We start from the raw sequence: 23285 nt of genomic DNA, 5'->3' as shown, positions 1-23285 counted from the left end.
GATATTGGCGAAAAGCTGTCTCGATCACGTAATATGACCGTATATATACGGTCATATTACTATATATAGTATAACTATAAGGAAGTTAGTCTAATTTCTCGTTAGGATTAGGGTTTCAGCATATGCTTTTTTTAGGGATTGGGTTAGGGTTAGGGTCTCGAACAGTTGTTCAGGACCAGCTAGAGAACGGGCTGAAAAAATCACGTGACAGTCGAGTGTAGAGTGATTCATCATCATCCTTTGCACACACCGAAACGCTAGTTCAGTTGCATGGTTGAGTTTTTAGAGAAAAGGCTCATATTAGGATCAGAAGAAAATTGTTAGCAGACATTTATAGGGGTTCTGTTTATATTTGTTACTATGGGTTTCAGTCTTGTTGTGACAGAAAGTCTACACTATAGTATGTTTAAGGTTATAATTATATCGTGTTGGTTGAGGATATAAAATGCAACTTCGAGATGGATATTGGGCAGTATCGAGATAGCCCGACCACTGGTCCGCGGACCACTGTCTGCGGACCACTGTCTGCGGACCACTGTCCGCGGACCACTGTCTACCAGATCATATTACTGTATAATAACAGTATCCCCTGAATCAAGCAGGGTTCACATCATCCCCTGAATCAAGCAGGGTTCACATCATCGCACGCGAATTCCAATCAGCGGTGGTGTCAAGGCTTATTAAACGATTAAGCAACCTTACGAGATCAGTTCACATCATGCAAAATATAAAGAATAACTATTATCAGACTCACCGATACGGATGAACTCAGCCCTACCCTGCGACCCTATCTGCAAACCTATCTCACCTCTCGACAAGTGGACTCAAGCTGGTAAAACCCTCATCGTCTCCAGAGCCAACCCAAGCTTCTGTGTTTTCTGCAACAAGAGGCATGCTGGTATATCATGCGCTGCTCATGACCCTGTAGCATCTTCTGATGCCGGAGGTCTTGCTAACTCCTCTGCTCATGCTCCTCGTGTCCGCTCCAAATGCAACAACTGCGTTGTTATGAATGTCCACCGAGAATCTTCAGTCCGCGATGGGATCCTACATTCTACTACAAAAAAGATAACAAAGCTTTGTCCTGAGCATTCCACCAACTCCTCAAGACACGATAGATAGAGACAACGCTGAACCCTTCACTGGCCTACACACAGCAAGGATCACAAACATCCCTGCTCCCATCACCTCCAGCCGATGTATTGCAGCCTAGTCCTCCAGTTGGATCACAAACATCCCTGCTCCCATCACCTCCAGCCGATGTATAGTAGTAATATGATCTGGTAGACAGTGGTCCGCAGACAGTGGTCCGCAGACAGTGGTCCGCAGACAGTGGTCCGCAGACAGTGGTCCGCGGACAGTGGTCGGGCTATCTCGATACTGCCCAATTCATGGTAGATCTCAACATACCACCCAAAGCAGAGAGAGAGACATATCTATACCAACCATAATGCTTGAACGACGCTTCACGGTCACCACTCCTGGAGCTGACAACATTGGATATAGAGGCTCACTCCAAAAAATCATCGACAACATCCCCATTGAAACCATCACCTGCTACACAGACGGGTCACGCACAGACTCAGGTAGCGGGGCTGGTTATATTATCAACACAGACAACAACAACACGACACTAGATGAAAGATCATTCAAGCTTCCCGATTATTGCACCGTTTATCAAACAGAACTCACTGCCATCATCGAAGCTTGTAAATATCTATCAACTTATACAAACACACACATCATCATATGGTCAGACAGTCTCTCCTCTATTCAAGCCATATCCTCACCTTCAACGAGGAGTAGGACTACTAGAGACTGTTACGACACCCTCAATACACTCGGATCCACTAACACCTTAGAGATCATATGGATAGCTGCACACATCGGATTGTGGGGTAATGAAAAAGCAGACGAGCTGGCCAAAAATGGTACAACCAGTGAATCCACTTTGAATTGCCCAATTCCACAATCTTACATCAAACGCCTGATCAACGACAAAGTCACAAAACTTAATCAAGAATCATGGATTACTGATGGTCCCAGACACACTAAACTGACACTTGGACATAAAAACATCAACATCATCAAAAATCTCAACACTACACTCAGTAACAACAGACAAAATTACAGAACTGCAGTGCACCTCATCACGGGACATTGTGGCCTCAACAAACACCTACGCACCATTCGCAAATCAGACACAAGTGCTTGTCCTAAATGCGGCGACGGAGAGGAGACTGTCTCACACTTTCTCGGACAGTGCCCGGCTATTGCTCAAATAAGAGGTCAATATTTCCGGGACTACTACCTCTCTGTCAATGACATATTCGACAACCAACACATCTCCACCATTGTCAACTTTACAAACCACACTAAACGCTTAGTGGTGCCAGAGGAGTTGGACCAGACAGGTGTAACATAGCGACTTCTTTAACGCCGTCTTATTTCGCCTCTCTCTTCCACACTCAACCACCACTTAAGCGTTTATCTATGACACACCCCACAACACTTACCATCATCCTTGATTACACATCTTGATTCCACTGGCATCCTCCCACAGGACTGCCATACCCCAATTTACAATGATCCATCTCGGCCACCATACCCCAGAGGTAGGCAAAGCATTCATATGCTATCCTCTCGTGGGCCAACCAGGCCCAGCCTCTCTTTAAAAAGAAAAAAAAGAAAAAAAAGCTTGCTCTTCGTTTGTGTCCCTTCAGGACTTATACTTGTGAATTACCCTTATGATCAAGTTTCTGCTGCTGCTTCTCAAGATGACCTGTTCAGGGCTTCTAAGGACCTGTCAGACTCGGAGGGAAGTGGAAGCACTGGAGAGAGTTCCAACAGCAGTTCCTCTAACAACTCCTCCAGTGCAGCAGCGGCATCAAAGTCAGAAAGGGAACAGATCCAAAGCAGAGGAGCATTGTCTAACGGATCCCGTAGCATCACCACTGGATCAAACGGAAATGGAGACGGGAATGACGAGGAGGATGAAAACAATAAAAGATCTCGCTTACTCCATGAATGCGAGTCTAGTGTGACAACTGATCAGAAAGATAAAGAAGAAGACAGTGGTCATACTTCTGGAGGAGACGGAAGTAATGAAGGGAAAATCTCATCACACAGCTCTATGGCGGCCGAGATGGCTCACGTATGGCGAGCCATCTCGGCCGCCATACAGCTCTTCTGCAGACGACAATAAAACTAGAAGGAACCAAGTTAAGAGCAGAGGAGCACTTTTCAACGGTTCACGTAATAGTTCTCTGAGCTCCAGTTAATGTTATAGAGAGGACCACAATGAAGAAAAGAATAACAGAAACGGACCACGGCTGCTACACCAGTGCAATGATATTGCCTTGAAGAAGCCAGAAATTAAAAATTTCAGCCCACAAAATGCTGTACTGGACCGAATGTCACTGACTTTGAAAGAACATAATAACACTAGCCAACACCAAAATGTTCAGGCTATTACTGCCAACTCTACCCAGATAGACCACAGCCAACTAGCAAACCCGATGTTTGATATGTCTGTGCTCCATGGGATCTCCAAAATATCGTACTCGTTTTGGGAGTCAGCGAAGAATGTATCCCTGTTCGGCAGAGGTAGAAACGTTAGTGAGGTGAGTGACATATCAATTAGTAGTGAACTATGCGACCTGTCTGACATCGCCGAGTTATCTTTGAACATAACCATTCAAAACACCACAGTACTGGACGACAGTGTACATGAGAACAAAAACAAAAATCTTAAGATGAACCAGAAGATGGTGGCTTTGAAGCGAAACACACAGATGAAAGAAATAATATCTACACTGGACTCGCCAACCCAGAGATAACGCCTATCGGGATCCCACATAGATCGAGGTGCTCTAGGATCAGAACTAGATCGGAGTGTTCTCCCTTGATTAGAGCTGGGCCCTATGATGTGCCACTGGATATTATCCTAAGGAAAAAACAAAGAGCGGACAGGAAAACCCAAGCCACTCACCATAATGAGACACCAACCAGCAAAAGGAGGAGAAACTGGTCGGAATCATTTAGCTCTAAGGACTCCCCTGGTAAAATAAATGAAATAGACTGCGTTCGGGTAAGGGACTCGGGTCTTTACGACAGCAGCAACGGATTGGGAAGTTACTTTCACTTGGAACATAACTATCTTGACCCCTCTCCGCCAGACTTAATGAACGAAGAGGATAAGAAGGATAGTAAAAATTTCAATGACTCCTCCGAGCAAGTTATAGAGACTAACAGCAGTTCAAACATACTAGAGAACGCTACTAAACCGCGAGTTGAGACTGAAAAGAAGAGTAAGAAGAAATCAGAAAAGAAAAATACCAAGAATGAAGCTAACTGTCCAAAAAAAACAGAGACTGTAAAAACCCCACGCTCTCAAAATGCCCCAGTATTTCCGGGCAAGGAACTCATGAAACCACTAAAAACCTTGGAAACGAGTTTGTTAAAGATCCAAAATAATGTCTCTTGTCAAGAAGAGCAAATCAGGCTCCTTCAAGAAAAAGATCAAGGCCACGTGAAAATCGCTAAAACGAGCGAGTGTCTCTGTCAGACAGAGTTAACTGAGCTCAGAAGCCAGATGGACACTCTGCTGCAAATTATAGAAGTCCAACAAGGAACTCTACTGCAGCTGACTGAGATGAAAGATGAAATAAATCTTATGAAAGAGCGAATTGCTGAAATCCCAGAACTTGTGCAAGCTGCGCTCATGGCCAAAAGGGTCCAGAGAACCATAATAGACAATGAACACACGTATAGTAAAAGAGCCCACCATGGGACCGAAGATTCAGCAGTGGAAATGGCCCTTGGAGTTGTGATAAACTCAGATAAAATCGACGTATCAGATCACGTCGAGGTTGTAACAGAGCATGAGTTTATCCCCAACTCTCCACCTAAATCTATACCCGTCATTGCGAGCGAACATAGTCGGGCAGATTCATTAAATTTCCCCATCAACTATGACCCGGGAACATACCAGCATGTCAATAAACCTGCATCTACTGAGACTCAGATGCCAAACCCAGAAGTAATCGATGTCACTATCAAAACGATCCCAATGCCATGTGCAACAACAAATGTTTCTGAGATTCCTGTAAGTGAAACAGAAACCTTTGATCCACTCATATCAGAGAACGATGTTGGATTGGGTTGAACACTGATTGAAAAGCGCAGAAAAGAGAAAACCCCGACTAATAACAAACGAAAATGTTTAATAGTGCATGATCATTTTTTCGAAGACTTTGCGAGTTCAAAGTTCACATCAGCTTTCTACATTGATCGACATAAAGTAAAGTCCATCAGTAGTATTCTCAGTCGAGGTGGGCTAATCTCTAAGGCGCGTAATCTAAAATCAAATCTTATTTATATTCACGCTGGACTGGAAGATTTGTATAAAAACAAAACCACCCCAAAAGACCTCATTGCAAATTACAAAAAACCTGTATATGATCTATTGGAATCTACATCAGCTAAAGTATGCATTTCGCTGATGATCCCAATTCCAGGATTACCGGACATAAATGAAGACATATTATACGTTAACAAAGAAGTTTCGAACTTTGTCTCGTACTTAAGAAGGCGAGGAAACTTTGCAGACAGAATATATTGCTCTTGTAACGAACGTCTTGGAGGATTCGTTACAAGACTAACCAACTCCCAAAATAGAGACCTCTCTATTAACGAGAACGGAAAGAGGTTACTCTGGTTGAGGCTCAAAGATTGCTTTTATAGATGCATTGACCTACCGAACCCTAGCTCACTCTCAGAGGAACGTACTCTAAATGAATAAAACACACAGATTGCCTCCTGTCGCACAAAAGGTCACTATGCTCGAAAACCTCCCAATTTTATCTTGGAACATCCACGACTCGGTTATGAGCCAAGAAGGGCCCAAAATGGAAGACAGTGACTTTGTCAACATCCTGATACAAAGTAGCGTCTTTTGCCTGCAAGAAACCAAACAGGACTTTTTTCTCCCCAACTATGAGTGCTTCAACAGCACAAGAAAAGGCTCTCGATCGGGTGGAATTTGCATTGGGGTACATCGCTCAATTTCAAAACAAGTAAAGCTAGTCAAAACAAATCGCCCTCACTTCCAAGCTATTACTTTCTATCCCAATGATATGGAAAACAAGTTCACCATCATCAATGTCTACGACTCACCAGAGCAGTCGTCGTACAAGTCAAAACGCAAGGCTGGAAATGGCTCCCCTTACATGACAACATTAGAGCACCTCATTGACTTTAAAGCTCAGAATCCCGATCTTGGCAAGATCTTGCTGGTGGGTGACCTAAATGCCCGTGCTGGAAACACAAACTTCGACTTTGAAGATGACGACCCTAACTCTGAACCAGATGAAATCCCCTCCAGCTATCCAAAGACTAGCGGGAGAGTAAGCAAGGATCAAGTACGTAACCCTAGGGGTAACCTACTGTTAGATTTCCTCGCTTGTAATCGCTGCTATCGCTGCTAAATGGTAATACACTGGGAGACATCTTTGGGGAATATACCTCTGTCAACTACAATGGTGCCAGCGTAGTTGACTATATGGCAGTCACACCTGAATTGTTGGAATCAGTGCTGTCATTCCAAGTGCAGAATCTTAACAAATTTTCTGACCACAAGCCGTGCATCTGCAAAATAAAGCACAAACACAACTTGGTTGATGCAGAGGATCTACTTGAAACACTAGAAGACGCACCTAAAAAAATGGGATAATGAGGACGAGAAACTTCAATTTCAGTTTCATGCGATCCAGAATTCGCCAGAATTTGTTCAGAAAATAACCCGAATCGCGGAAACCCAATGCACAGACAGAAAACAAGTTTTGTGTCTTAATGAAGAACTCGTATCTATCTTCCAAGACATTGCGATGTTATTCTTCCGACAAAGGGTCCGAGGAACAAGCCAGATAGGAAAATAGTGAGCGGAAAAAGAAAAAGGAGACAAAGGATGAAGCCCAAAGCTCCGTGGTTTGATGTAAGTTGTATAAACGGCAAGCGGGAGTTGAACAAACTGTCCAAAAGTTACGGCAAAAATCCTACGAATAAAAAACTCAGAGACTCTTACTATGAAAGTCGACGATCATATCGGAAACTCATAAAACTTAAAAAGTTTGCATTCATAGAGGACCTATGTAGTGACATCGAACGAGGCAAAAATAGTAACTGGTCCCGTTTCAAGAGGCTTAAAGATATGAAGACAAATGGAAGCAATTTGGACGTCTTTGATATGCTTAACTTCAGCAAATTCTTCAAAGAGCTGTATAGTAAACCATCGATCAGCCCAAAGAAAATAAAAGAACTACAAAAGAAATGGACAGAGATGCCACCCAGCAAACACTCACAGAAATCCTTGACCAAGACATAAGCTCCGAAGAACTGTTGGCTTGTACTCGAGTGCTCAAGAAAGGGAAAGCAGTGTCGGAGGATTTAATCCCAAATGAATTTCTTAAACTCTCTGGGAAACATATGCAGTGCGCTATACTGCATCTCTTTAACCTATGTTTATCACACAGAGTTTATCCCTGGGGAACATCTGTTGTGACGCCTCTGCTTAAAAAAGGCAACATCTACGATCCCAACAACTATAGGGCAATTGCAGTAGCCAGCAACGTGGGAAAACTGTTTGCAAGTATTCTCCTCCAGAGAATTATAAAATTCCGTGCTGAGACAAACCCTGACACCCCCAATCAACTGGGGTTTTGCAAAAACGCGCAAACAGCAGATCATTTATTGACACTGTCGACTTGCATAGAAAAATATGTAAAAGCTAACAAAGGCAGATTGTTCTCCTGTTTTGTTGACTACGCCAAAGCGTTTGATACAGTCTGCCGGGAGGCACTCTTGTACAAACTCTGGAAACTAGGCATCAAAGGAAGATTCTTTGGTTGCATGGAGTTCATGTACGCAAACTCCAAAGCAAAAATCAAGCTCTTGAACAAGCTCTCTGAAAAGATCGATGTTCTTTGCGGGACTGAACAAGGACACCCCATGTCTCCAGAACTCTTCAAATGCTTCATACACCAACTATCAGAAGACCTTAATTCTATGGAAAATGTCGAAGTACCGTTACTGAAAAGTACTAGAGTAACCCACCTCCTCTGGGCCGATGACTTGATTCTGTTGGCTCTTGATCAAGAGAGTCTTCAAAGAATGTTAGAAGTTTTACACACCTACTGTCAAGAGTGGGGGTTATCGGTTAACATATCAAAAACAGCAATTATGGTGTTTAACCGGGCAGGACGGGTGCTCAAGGACAGTACTAATTTTGTCTACGGGGAAATGACCTTGCCATCAGTGCGTGAGTACACATATCTTGGAATTACGTTCACACTCACGGGATCATTAAAACTTGCTCAGATAAAGCTTAGACAAAAAGGGCTCCGGAGCTACTTCTCTCTCAAGAGTTTGCTTGACCTTCGATACCTTCGGAAGACAACTGTGTTTAAGCTTTTCGACACTCTGATTGTTCCTGTTCTATCCTACGGGTGTCAGATCTGGCTTCCCATGACAAACTTCATGTCTATCTTTGCTTCGGGGAGTTATCCGGCTACTCAGGATACAGCAAAAGACCCCCTGGAGAAAGTTCACCTATCATTTATGAAATGGACTATGAATGTCAACAAATCGACTTCAAACACCGCTGTGTGGGGTGACACTGGAAGATACCCGCTTGCCATCGAGCTTACGTCCCAAGTCTATAGCTACCTTGGGAGGTTGGAGGGACTGGACAAAGAGGGATGCTCTTCTTTAGTGTGGCACGCTTACGCCGAGCAGAGGGATCTGAAACTGTTATGGTTCTCCCGGCTGGAATCCACCAAGAACACAGTGAAACAACTGACAGGAGGAAGTGATATTTCAAACCCGCTCAAAATCAGCGAGGCTATGAAAACCCTTTTCGTTCAACAATGGAACAAAGAGCGAAAACTCAACAGAAAACTAGGATTCTACAACCTCATCAAGGCAAGCTTCGGTTGCGAAACATACCTGTCGATCAACCTACGGCCACAGCAGACTAGGAGACTTGCGCAACTCAGAACAAGCTCGCATCAATACAACATCGAAACTGGAAGACACGGCATGCATCGACATAAACTTTCGAATAGGGCATGCAAACACTGTTCTACTACAGATGTGGAGTCACTCGATCTTCTTCTAGAGCTTCCTTTCCCTGATCCAATCATCGAAGATGAACTTCATGTATTGCGTACTTGCCCTCTCTATGAAGATCTCCGCCACTGTTTGTCCCAACAAAGTAAAACATTACTCTTTTCTGACATTGTACAGATCTTCGCACACCCTACAACCATCGGAGACCTAGGAAGGTTCCTTACCAAAGCTCATGAACGAAGATTCCCTAAAGCGTCCTCCAAACAAATTCCTAACATTAACAATATTGCCAAATTATAATCTATGACTCGGAACACTTTCAGAAGAGTTCATTTAAATTATTAAGTACCTTATCGGACCTTATTTGGACGGACATTACTTGGACGTTTGAGGCCCTAGCGTTCACCTTAATGTCCGTTCAAATAAAGTCCGTTCAATTAATGTCCGTCCAAGTTAAAGTCCGTTGAAATTTTTTCAAAAATTTTTCCATTTCGAACTTTTTGTCCAGAATATGATTATGACAACTATGAGAACTTTATTGTGCCGTAAGTTAACGACGGAAAGGTTCTCCTTGGTCTGCCGGAGGCACAGAAAACTCTACTAGTATATGATGTTTTCAAGGGTCACTTGGCGGAAAAAGTCAACGAAATTATGGCACTCGACAACATAGTTCATGAGCTAGTCCCCGCCAACATGACAAACTTGTTCCAGCCTCTAGATATTACGGTAAATCGTGTTGCCAAGGACATTGCCCGACGTTGTTATAGTTCATATTACTGAGAGGAGGTAATGAAACAGTGCTAGGAAAGCTCCACGTGATGTTAAGGTTAACCTAAAGTTGTCTAAGATAAAACTACTTCACGCCGAATGGCTTGTAAAAGTTAACACTGAAATGCAGGACCGGGGTATGCAGTTTGATAAAAAGGTTTCCATAAAGCTAGAAATCACTGATGCTTGTTTAAGCATGGACTATTTCATGCACGAAAACTCATTTTGAGAAGATGATAATATGTGATATTACTTATTAGACACTGATCATGTACACATGTTTTAACATTTTTACTGCTTAATGACTGCTTTTCTTACTTACTGTATAAAAAATGGATTTAAAAATCATTTGCTGAAATTAAAAAACGTCAAAAAATTGAAAAAAATTCGGATTTTTAATGGTTTTGAATGCCTTCGAGCGTTCATATTAATGTCCGTTCATAATTATGTCCGTTCATGTAATGTCCGTCCAAATAAGGTCCGATAAGGTATTTTAAATCTCACTCTTAAGATTTACGGGGTTCATTGTATATATATACTTTATGACTTTTGGGTAAATTTAATTTTTTATATCTGGTCAGACATTACCATTGTAGTTTGACTTTTGAATCGTTTAATCCGTTTAATCCGTTTAATCCGTTTAATAAGCCAAATACCCGTCTAACTCTTACTCTAAAATGATATCAAGACTCAATTAGAGACTAAATGTCTAAAATAATTTTTACCTATTTAATTCGCGTTTTTGACACCACCTGGACGGGGGTCCTAATTTTTGGCACTAACATTTTTATTCCTTGGCCTATTTTTCAGTTTCGTATTTCAAAAATAAATTATATCAATTTAAATTACTGATGATTGCTTTATTGTTTTATTTGAAAATTCAATTAAATATCATATAAGAAAATTGAGTGTTACATTCAAATTTACATTGACAGTATTCTGATACAAAACAAATTCAAAAATGGGATTGCATTGTAAGTTGCATACTGAATGGCTGGATGAAAAATAACAGTAACTTAGTTTGGTGATTCGGTAATCTGTCGATGGTTAACGCACACTTAACGCACACTTAACGCACACTTAACGCACACTTAACGCACACTTAACGCACACTTAGCGCACACTTAACGCACACTTAACACACACTTAGCGCACACTTAACGCACACTTAACGCACACTTAACGCACACTTAACGCACACTTAACGCAAACTTAACGCACACTTAACGCACACTTAACGCACACTTAACACACGGTTAAGGCACAGTTAATTAATACACGGTTAACACACAATGGTTGTTAATGGCCCAGTTAACGCACAATGATTACTTATGGCATGGTTAAGGAACGGACAATTAACACAAATATCTTACATTTAATTGGTCGGACCAACACATAGCAGGAGCCGCATTTTTAACGTCAGGGCAGCTAATTGAGCAAACTAATAAATGATTAAAAGATCGTATTTTATCGAATCTTAAACGGTGATACTGATAATTAAAAAATACTCGCAATATGAATCTAAAATTAGATTTAAAATTAAACCTCTTAATTTGATTCCGTTTTCATCTTCCCAATACATACTGGTGTTTTCGTCAAAATAGCTTAGAAAACAATCAAGAGTCAAAGCATCATTTGAGAATCCAACAGTGGAAACAGGTTGAGTAACTATATCTGAAAATAAAGTCACTGCACTGAGCTGAAGATGTTTAAAAGATATGACATTTAATAAATATGACACTACAGTGAATGAAAATGACAGCAACAACAACAAGTTATATTGCCCAGCCTCTCCACAAAAAAAGAAAGTTATGTTTAAATCAGACCGGTTGGTAATCTAGCTAGGCACACTTGGGGCAACAAGTTACTTGGGGCACACTTGGGGCACACTTGGGGCATAGTAGGGGCAAATACAGTTTGGGCACTCTTGGGGCACAGTCGAGGCAAAAAATGACTTGAAGCACAGTTTAGGGAAACTACACATACTTGGGACACCATTTATAGGGCACAGTTGGGGCACAGCCGAGGCAAAAAGTTACTTGGGGCACACTTGAAAAAATCATATTATGAAGTTTTTAAAAACTGTAGAATTAGGCGTGGCTGTCCAATGTCCATGCATTTTCTCATTTATGCACTACATCTCAAAAGTTAAACATGTTTTCAATACTTACTTGCCGGATCGAGAACTCAATTTAGAATACACATTACATCTTCAGTTTTAACGAACACATCTACCAAGTTATGATACCTACCTATTACTTTTACATTGGCTATCCCAGAAGACAGTATCTCCCTTCCGTCCTCCACAGCGCAGCAACTGTATCCACCAGAGTCTGCAACAGAAATGTTTGAGAATGTTAAGGTGCCTTGGTTCCTTCCGTTGCCATGGTAAACAGATATTCCCTGTGCACATCTTTTTGTTCCTTCCTAAACATTTTTATAGTTTTTAGCGGTAATTGTAACAACTTTCGATTTAAATAAAAATCTATAGGGCCTGTCGTGATATCATGGATCGCTTAGGTTCCACCAGGATCTGGTAGTCCTCATAATTCTGCGGCCTCTATGTGTCGTCATCTCGCACAACTCCGAAAAACCGTTGTGAGTTTGGCATGTGAAAATTTGCAGCCCTCCAGACATCGATTGGGTTAACGAGTTGTCGTACGTCACCTCAAGATCGGGTGACAGGGGGCTGAACAGGCCAGAACCCAATTGATTGGGTCTGAGGTCACGTGATTATGAGCCTGAGGTCACGTGACTATGACGTCACCAGAGCTCGTTCTCCGTTTCCCGCTCTTTGGACCAGGTGAGCTTGCATGCTTGTGAAAGTGGGTGTAAGTACAGCTGCACTGTAGTTACATCCAATTACCCCTAATAGAATGAAGATTTATTTTCTGACAGAAAGCTAGAAATTTACCAAAATATCGACTTTGTTCAAAATTTATTTTGATGATCACTCCTAACCTAAAATTGCACGAGAAATCGATTAAACTTGGTTTCAGAACTCAACAATGCTTCCTTATGCCTTAAGGGGGGGGGGGGGGGGGGGGGGGGGGGGGGGGGGGGGGGGGGGGGGTTCTCCTGATTTTTTTGTGAAACTTAGTTTCGAGATAGCAGTTAACCAACAAACTAGGACCGGTGACCGAACTTTTGAGGGGGTCCCGGACCCCAACCGCCAAACGGTGCCCGCGGGGCAGCCACGCCCATATTTGGTCCAAATCAGGCCCAATTTAGCCAAATACCCTGAACATGCCCAAAACCCAAATTTTAGGTGCTCTTTTTGTAACTAGTGGTCCCCTGAACTCGTATATGAATTTTCATCAAGATTGGACAAAAAATGACTGAGTTATGAGCCAAAAACCATATGACCATATTTGGGCATACGCACCAAATTTGATCGATTTTTGCCCATAAATTGGTCAAATATCAATATTTTTGAATGAAACCAACTTTATATGGAAGGTAAGCCTATACTACACATTCTCTATGATTATCAGCTCAATATCTACCTAACTGTGGATTCTGTGTTCAAATAGTTGCAAAAAATGAACAAAATCGCCCATATATCAGTTCGCGATATTTGCAAAACTGACTTCGCTCAAAACAATAGAACTCAATAGGGTTTCAATAGTTTTTCATGAAATTTTCAGAATCGACGTAGAATCGCCTCATGACCTTAAGTTTTGTATTAGAATTTTAAGTTAGGCCTTTAACAAAATTTGGCGGTCAAATTCTGAAAAATGCCCGATATTCTTCAACGGTTGAAAAATTCCGAATCGTATGGTTAAGTAAGAATTTTCATTGTGTCTTATCGAAAGTGAATGAGAGAAACACTTGTGACAATTTTATTTACTGGTCCTCTTATTTGTAAAGCTATCCTGAAGCTATGCGCTCTTTTCCTTCTCTCATCCTGCCAGCTCTTCTACACAGCAGTTATTGGGAGAATTACGACGTGGCTGCGTTTGTTGTCCAGCAAGTAAAGCGATTTCATTTAATGAAGTTTTAATCGAAAGCAAGTCGACCACAAAGAATTACTTAACTCAGGCATGAAGCAATTCGTAACTCAAACTGAGAAATATGCCCGCACGTGCCACGTTTGTATACTGACCAGTCCACCACAAATGAACACATAAAAGGTGATCTGAAATTGAAACTAGTTTGATTTGCAATCTCTCGGTTCAACAGAAATGGCGGTCTCGTGATATAAGTTGTTCCGTGCAAAGCACAATTGAACTGCTTCCCGAATCCAACTATAATGAAGTATTTAAACTTGGTCCGTAGTCTTCGTGGAATTTGGATAGATCTTTATAATTCAATTCGTGGTGGTCCCGTGACCTGTCAAAATGGGTTAGACGGGTTCCTGCTAGTAGACTTGAACCTGTCGACCATACGATTCGTTGATTTTTTGTAAAAATTGAACTTACATTTTATAAAATGCCGATATTCTTCAAATGTTGAAAAATTCCGAATCTTATGGTTAAGTAAGAATTTTCATTGTGTCTTATCGAAAGTGAATGAGAGAAACACTTGTGACAATTTTATTTACTGGTCCTCTTATTTGTAAAGCTATCCTCAATACATTCAATGACAAAGTGTGATAACCGTTAAAAACAGGGGTCGAATTCACAAAAATAACGTAAACCGTTGATTTAAAGCAATCGCCGCTCCTGTCTCTTGATTGCTGATGATGATCAGGAACGCATGACGTATAAATATCATCACGACGATTATTGGTCACTCGAAATCGACCCGTTAAGAATGCAATGTAAGTGCGATGGTTTTTTTTGTGCATTTGTTACCTGTTACTAATTAATCCACAGGATCAAAATGTTTATTGTATCGATAAAAATGGATTTTAAGGCATAAGGAAGCATTGTTGAGTTCTGAAACCAAGTTTAATCGATTTCTCGTGCAATTTTAGGTCAGGAGTGGTCATCAAAATAAATTTTGAACTAAGTCGATATTTTGGTAAATTTCTAGCTTTCTGTCAGAAAATAAATCTTCATTCTATTAGGGGTAATTGGATGTAACTACAGTACAGCTGTACTTACACCCACTTTCACAAGCATGCAAGCTCACCTGGTCCAAAGAGCGGGAAACGGAGAACGAGCTCTGGTGACGTCATAGTCACGTGACCTCAGGCTCATAATCACGTGACCTCAGACCCAATCAATTGGGTTCTGGCCTGTTCAGCCCCCTGTCACCCGATCTTGAGGTGACGTACGACAACTCGTTAACCCAATCGATGTCTGGAGGGCTGCAAATTTCACATGCCAAACTCACAACGGTTTTTCGGAGTTGTGCGAGATGACGACACATAGAGGCCGCAGAATTATGAGGACTACCAGATCCTGGTGGAACCTAAGCGATCCATGATATCACGACAGGCCCTAAAAAATCTATTTTATGTAATTTTACAGATTAAAGGATGAAGCATGTTTCTTGTACAAAGCCAAGTTATTGATAAAAAAGTGTTCCTAAATGTCTATTCAAAGAAAAGATTAAGGGGGTTCCCTCAAACGTTCGGTTATTTATAAAAAATAACCTTTTTCCAGGCAACAGATACATTCTTTGTTGTCATGTAAGTACAAGAGATAGAAAGTTCGTCACCAGCAATTACTTTGTGCACCACTGAGTTGAATCCAAGAAATCCTTTGGGGGATAAATAGTTAGGTTATAATGCGGAATACGATTTACACAAGTTAAAAGTAATTTGAACGCTGATCCTGCTTAATAAACTTTTCGTATCACTTATATATTTTAGACAACCCCTCCAGGTTATAAAGTATGTACCAGTTTTAGGAACACCACTAATCCAATCAAAAAATTAATCCAAGGTATGTATAACCAACCTTTTACATGAATAAGCGCTGCATCACGCGACTGAAGAGTTATACCTTCATCTGAGTAGTCAACAAAACATTTGTACTTGTCTTCATTGTTTCTGTCATAAGAAAGACATCCGATAGTCAGAGTGGCTTTACCCTCTGTGGTTGACACCATGGAATCTAAAAAAAAGTTGTATTATTAGTTTCGGTCTTTGAAATAATTGCATACCATTATTTGTTATGTCTAATGAATGGATAGAGTATTTTCATGCAGACCTCCAATTCAATATTAGCACCATGATACTTGGCATTTCTTATGAATTATCTCAATCTGCAATTTTGATATGTGGAAGATCTCGTTTCATCATATTTCATATCTGGGGCTAGAAATTCATACTTACGATTATAATTGTGCTGTAAAAAACTTAATTTTATTTACTCATTAATATATTTATCTACCTCCACAACAGGTTAGAAACACGTCTTGACCATGGTGACAGGAGGAAGGGATTGTCTCTGAGTAATCACAGGACTCCCACGTATCATTCTCACAATTCACACTAGCAAGTGAAATGTTCAGGCTCCCCTGCAAGTAATCTCCCACTTCCCACCTCTTGGCACTGTAATACCCCATTTCTTTGCAAATTGCATTTGCAGCGGTGCCATCAAAGTGAGGACCCGCACAAACAGTACCTTTATTTTGGTACAGCAACAAACCATGTTCTCCGGCCGCAGCTGCTCCGCCTTCGATATCAACAAGTGAAAACGTGTCTGAAACCATGTGTGTACGTTCAAATGTATACAAACCAGTATGCTTTAGATATTGTGCACGTTCAAATATATACAAACCAGCATGCTTTAGATATTGTGCACGTTCAATTGTTTACAAACCAGTATGCTTTAGATATTGTGTACGTTCAAATGTATACAAATCAGCATGCTTTAGATATTGTGCACGTTCAATTGTTTAAAAACCAGTATGCTTTATTGCTTTAGATATTGTGCACGTTCAAATGTATACAAACCAGCATGCTTTAGATATTGTGCACGTTCAAATGTATACAAACCAGTATGCATTAGATTTTGTGCACGTTCAAATTTATACAAACCAGCATGCTTTAAATATTGTGCACGTTCAAATGTATATAAACCAGCATGCTTTAGATATTTTTCATGGCAGAGATTGATCATTGAATGCATTGGTTAGTGGTTATGAATGTGCTGTAAACTCACAATATACTGCGAAATTCAAGCCTTAGAGAAAGGAAACAGCCGCAGTAAAATGGGGTTTTACAGCACCAGCTGTGACGAGCGGCAAGATTGCACTGCAACGAATCTTATTTAATTCATTTGAGGAAAGGACTGGTCTCAAGAGAATATACTTTAACTGAATAATTTAAACAAACCGTTGGCAGCGTCATCGTTTTCGGTTGATTCTATAACTGCTGTTTCTGTGTCTGGAGGCCCTACCGTTAATTTTATAAATGTCCATTAAAATATAGTGTGTCCGTTTACGGTCCAAGCCAACTATCAAAACCCGTTGAAAGTTTTTTCAGGATATGGCTACTTTTCAATTGTGGCCAATTTCAATTTCTATGATCTAACTATATATAAAGCGAGAAGATATATATCTTACTATATATAAAGCGAGACGATATATATGGATGTATATTGTATATATACATATAAGCGGTTACATGCTGGTATGGAGTGTCTCCTCAGGGAGAACCAGTGCGGATTTAGACAAAACCGCTCATGTATTGATCAGATTTATTCTCTCCGAACTATTATTCATAACTGTCTTGAGTTTAACATTCCTCTTTACATTAATTTTGTGGATTTCAAGGCAGCGTTCGATTCTATCAGAAGGGACTTTATTTGGTGCAGTATGAGACACTATGGGCTGCCTGAAAAATATGTCAGAATATTTCAGTCTTTTTTTGGGGGTACCATGAGTGCCGTGAGGGTTAATGGGGAGCTGACAGACTGGTTTGATGTTAACTCAGGCACAGGTCAGGGTGACATTCAAGCACCTCCTGTCTTTAATTTCTGCCTAAACTTTTCTGCATTTCTGGCTGAGACCAACAAGATCATCAGTCAAGGCGCAGTGCTGCAGAAAGAGATGAAGACGGTCGAGGAAAAGGTCATTCTGGACACCGATTATGCTGATGACATGGCTATTATGGACAACTCAGGGGAGGGCCTACAGGAATCAACTGATCTATTAGTTCATTACAGCTCCTACGCTGGGCTCAGAATAAATGCAAAGAAGACCCAATGCATAGCTGTAAGTAAGTGCGCCTCCCAGCGACCTTTCATCAAGGATGATTGTATTGAGCTGTCGGTTGAGGGTGAACCCGTCGAGCAGGTTATCAACTTTGGCTACCTGGGTGCAACTATCAGTGGGGATGGGACAATCAACAGAGACCTGGATGTCCGTATTCAGAAGGCTAATGGCGCCTTTCATCAGCTCTGGAACATTTGGAATAGCAGAACTATAAAGACTCCAACCAAGATCAGGATCTATAGGGCTGCTGTCCTCACCATCTTGTTGTATGGAGCTTAAGTCTGGAACACCACCAAAAAGCAGATGAAACGCTTCGAGGTTTTCCATCAAACCTCCTTGAGAAGGATCCTTAGGATTAAATGGTTCTTTCATGTGACCAACGACGAAGTTCTTAGGAGGGCTGGCATCAAGTCAGTTGAGACTTTCATCAGTGCTGCCAGGCTACGTTGGTATGGACATGTAGTTAGAATGCCAGACTCTAGACTACCGAGGTTTCTGTTGAACTGGAAGCCAAATTATGGAAAGAAGTCAAGGGGCAGACCCCGTAAGAACTGGAAGTCCTGCGTACTCGAAGATGCTGCTAAGTTTACAGGTGTTGAAAACATTGACAACGACACAACAGAAGCTTTGGCTACCAACCGAGTACAGTGGAGACATATGTTACGCCGCCAACGCGATGTGTGTGATGCAGGCCACTCCAACGACTAGGAGGAGACCTTACCATGTAACATGTATGTATGTACGTATATGTATATGTATATGTTTATCTGTAACATTTTACTGACAGTGACACCAATATGGGCATGGCATCAACTTTAGCACGACTTTCTGCAAAAAACCGTAAAAGATATACAACCTAAACTTTTTTGACTGGTTCAAATGCTTTAATGGCCTTCAAATCAGCATGAAAAAATTAAAAAAATTGGACAAGGAATAAGAATATTAGTGCCCATAAATTGACAAATTCGGTGTCAAAAACGCGAATTAAATAGGTAATAGTTATTTTAGTCTGTCGAATCTTGACACCACTTTAGGTTAGACGGGTTCCTGCTAGTAGTAATAAAAGGTGCAGTCAACAAATATTCCGATTATAAAGAAATTACGTAACTAATCAACAAATTACCTGGCCAACATTTGAGATTACTGCTGTTGACCCCGTCCATGTCCTGAGGGTTATCACCAAACTCCGTGTGTTTGAGCCAGCATCTGGAGGTGGCTGGTTGGTGGGTGACTGAGACACAGCCAGCCTGGTCAAAGCACAGAGCTATACAGTCCATAAAAGAGTCCACGTCATTTACCATTATTATGTCAGCTCCCATGAAATCGTAGTTTTCTTTTATACATAGCTTATTGAACATATCTGTGGATATACCAGGACTTGAAAGTTTATCAAGCAAATAAAGGCATTTTATCAAAAACGGTATAATCCGCTCTGTTGATAACGTATATGTTTCTTCGTCGGTTGATATAACGGTAATAAAGGTGAACATACATCCTTCTTTCCTACACGAATACGCTTCACATTAAAAATATTACCGGGGTAAGCACGAAGCTGTAATGCTCTATCTAATAGTGGTAATCTTGACCACAGCTCCTAACAAAGAAAATCGGATCTATAAAAACTCACTTTTTTTCAATAACTAAGTTTTCTTAAGAATACAAAATTTTCCTTGAGTAACAAATTTTTTTCAAAAATAACTCTCAATATTGTAGGATACCTGATTTAGAAAAGTTGCTGCCAGCTTCAGCCTTCCAAACATGAATAGTCATTGGAATATTTGGAAAGTAACTGGCTTCGCAAAGAAGTGTTAGTTTATCCCCAGAGTATCCAATAGAATTGACAGGAGAAGATATAATGCCTGATGGAAATAGCAATTATAAAAAAAAGATAAAATCCTGATTTTCAAGATAATTGTTTATACTTTTATACATTATAGTGGTTTTATTCCACATGTTGTAGCGTCTACTCCTTATATATGGAGCAAATGCCAATTGGTACACATATATTGCAAGAGGCATTTGTTTCATTATTAGGTAAGTTATTATTCCATATGAAAATTTAAACAGATCTGATATGCATATTTCAATATACAGATTTAGCTGTAATTTTTAAAAAGAACAATATCCTGTTAATAAATACAAAATTTCAAAATAGTTATGTAAATGCAATGTAAATTTTATTGCTGAACACCAGAGCTACTAGATATAATAAATAAATTCCGATAAGGAATAACAACAAATGGTTAATTTGACTTTAAATTTGTTGACTAAATATAAATTGATTGTGGGTATAAAATACAATTTTGTTTTATCTAATTTTGTTTTATTAACACATGTTTTTGAACCAACCAAACACATTGAGAGTAACTGCAACATATGATTCTCTTCCTTCTTCCTCTGCAAAACAACTATACAATCCAGAGTCTGTCACGGACAGATTAGATAACACCAAAGCTCCCTGGGTCACACCATCACCGAGATACGTCGTTAGTCCGGTGAACAGACTTTCAGAACCCTAAAATTTGTTAACATACATTAATTAGCAAACTCAAACTAATTACAGCACTACAAATCTATTATATTTATTTAATGATGAATATTATGTAATGAGATGGAAGTCCTTAAACCTGGTGTAGCTCCATTTTACTATATATAAAGCGAGACGATATATATATATATATATATAAATCCCACATTAAAACTCAATTAAGGACTTGTGAACTTTCCTGCCATTTTATAGATAATGAGGTTTGCACAATCTTGACCGTACTACCACTAAGTTTTTTACCAGTACTTTAAGTAAGGACATTAATGTTTCTATTATAGAGCAAGTTGACGTTGGGAATTTTGAGCAATGTGCCCAGGATAGACTAAGTATATGTAAACAAAGGGAGAACTTTTGGCAAAACCAGCTTAAAACTTTAAAACACTTTGAAGGGATGAATGTTAGAGAAGAAAGATGATTTTTTCTTGCTTATTTTATTTTCTCACCTCTACCACTCATTTGGGATTTCCACCCACCATAATTTGAATTGCTGAGTTACATAAATTTCTAAATTTTAAATTTCATTTATTTGATTGATTGATGGATTGATATTTTGAATAAATTTACTAACATGTCTTTATATCAGGATGACTGTAAAGGTACATTTTACCGACATTTGAAGTCAAGGCGTTGTTTTACTGATAGTTGTGGCTGACTAATAATATATATATACAAAATGAAACGACCGGTTGAGTCAGACAAATGTTTCAATTATGATACAAAACCATGATATCATCAGTGACAACTGAGGTATAGGAACTAAAATTAAAATTACAAAGCTAAAAGTTAACATAAACATTCACTCGTGAAACAATACTAGGGGTTAGATATTCATATATGAGTCATTAGATTATAAAAGGAATTTCCCGATTTCCGTTTTTGGCGGCATTTTGTAAGGATTTCCATCCTGGAGTTAAGTGTGGCTCAGAGGTCCAGAGGATCGAAGTAAGATTTCCAATTTCTCAGACGTGCACAGATCGCAGCTGTTCTGGCCGGCTCTGTATCCGTGTCCACGTCTGATTATTGTCCATTCGATCCTGATATGAATTCTAACTCACGGTCTTTGAAGGACCAGATATTCTCCGACAGTTTGGTTCTATTTCGGTACCACTCCAGGCGAAATGATGACGTGTGCCCGTTGTACCGTTCCTTGAATGTGCGTTCCGTCATTCCGATGTAGTGGTGCTTCTCATTTTCCGTACGGAGGGTCGCCATGTATACCACAGACTTCGATAAACACTTTCCGTCTAGTGGGCAGGAGTTCCTGGAGCGGCAGTAGCACTGCCGAGTGCCGTGTGGTGGGTTCCTGGGTTTCCTGGTGCTGACGAATCAACTGCTTGTTCAGGGATTTTATGAGGCATTCCATATTTTTAATAAAGCTGTATGAGACTTTTACACTGTTCCGGTTCAAGATCTTGTGTAGTGGATTGTCCCGAGGGAAGTGTTTCTCCAACAGATTGAAGAATTTCCTTCCATCATTGGTCTCCACAGTGACAGAGAAGGGGGATTGAACCAAAGGACCCTGTGGTTCCTCCTTCTTCAGCAGACGACGCCACCCACAATTATGTATATATATTATATACTAGTGTAACCCGGCTTTCGGCCGGGATTTTACTGCCGCAGTTAAAAAGGGTATGAGTAATTACCCGCTGAGTCAAAACCCGCATTAGGTGACCCAAAAGCATTTTAAACAATAATCTCATAATCAGTTCTTTCTCGTGAATAATTAAGTCATTATTAGCCATTAGGCACCACATTCCATGATCATATTCATAAGGTCTGCACACCGACTATTACACCTCATCACTCCCGTCTTGAATTACCTGGGGACTCCAGGCTATTATGTTCATAAAGATTTGGCGGAATGACAGGCTGAGCGCCACCCAGTAAGTCTTGAACCGCTTTCCATTTTTATTTAAATCGTTATAGAAATTAACCCTTGTTAACTCCGCACCACACCCGCCTATTATATTTGAAAACAGGCATAACATTACATTGTCGTATGAACTCTCTCTCTGCAGTCCAAACAGACCTCAAACACTAACAGTCCCCCCTCCCCTAATAAGCTTATGGTATAACATTACAGCGAATCTTCCTGGGCTAACCCAATTATGACGCTACATATAATACAGTAATGAGAGAGAGAGAGAGAGAGCAAGCCCCGTAACTCTTGCCGTTCTGCTCAAGCTATTTTATGTCACATTTTTGGTACAAAACCATCAATTAAACCACTTACCACCGACCGATTTTAAAAAAATTGCTTATGGGCTTCGTCAGAGTTTTGTCGACACTATACCGAAAAAACCAGTCCCGTAACTCTTACCGTTTTTTTGATATAACCGACCGGAAATTACACACGGACACACAGACGATCATCAGACACACACACACACACACACACACACACACACACACACACACACACACACACACACACACACACACACACATTCTTGTGTTATTAAGGTGATATAATATATATATGTATATGTGTTTATCCGCACCATTTTACTGACAGTGACACCACGGCATCAACTTTAACGCGACTTTCCGCAAAAACCATACAATATATACAACTGAAACTTTTTTGGCTGGGTCAAATGCTTTAATGGCCTCCAAATCAGCATGAAAAAATAAAAATGGGCCAAGGAATAAAAATTTTAGAGCCCAAAATTTTGACCCCAAGTATAAGTGTCAAAAACGCGACGGGTTCCTGCTAGTGATATTAAAGTAT

The 23285-nt window shown here is 40.4% G+C and overlaps 1 protein-coding gene across 1 annotated transcript in view; it reads right to left on the bottom strand.

Moving 5' to 3' along the window:
• LOC134824731 (uncharacterized) overlaps positions 1-23285 on the bottom strand; it is a 45379-nt gene that overhangs the window by 7116 nt on the left and 14978 nt on the right. Inside the window, exons 13-21 of the mRNA XM_063836705.1 lie at positions 20356-20521; positions 19725-19865; positions 19130-19366; positions 17126-17185; positions 16179-16490; positions 15744-15899; positions 15437-15543; positions 12147-12321; positions 11440-11568 (exon numbers count right to left, since the gene is read on the bottom strand). Coding sequence (XP_063692775.1) covers positions 11440-11568; positions 12147-12321; positions 15437-15543; positions 15744-15899; positions 16179-16490; positions 17126-17185; positions 19130-19366; positions 19725-19865; positions 20356-20521 — 1483 coding nt within the window. The remainder of the gene's footprint in view (positions 1-11439; positions 11569-12146; positions 12322-15436; positions 15544-15743; positions 15900-16178; positions 16491-17125; positions 17186-19129; positions 19367-19724; positions 19866-20355; positions 20522-23285) is intronic.

Source organism: Bolinopsis microptera, chromosome 13 (genome assembly GCF_026151205.1).
Source record: "Bolinopsis microptera isolate Bmic1 chromosome 13, MBARI_Bmic_1.0, whole genome shotgun sequence".
In the NCBI taxonomy this organism is placed as follows: domain Eukaryota; kingdom Metazoa; phylum Ctenophora; class Tentaculata; order Lobata; family Bolinopsidae; genus Bolinopsis; species Bolinopsis microptera.
The sequence above is the reverse complement of the archived record's forward strand: the minus strand, read 5'-3'. Positions and strand labels throughout refer to the sequence as shown.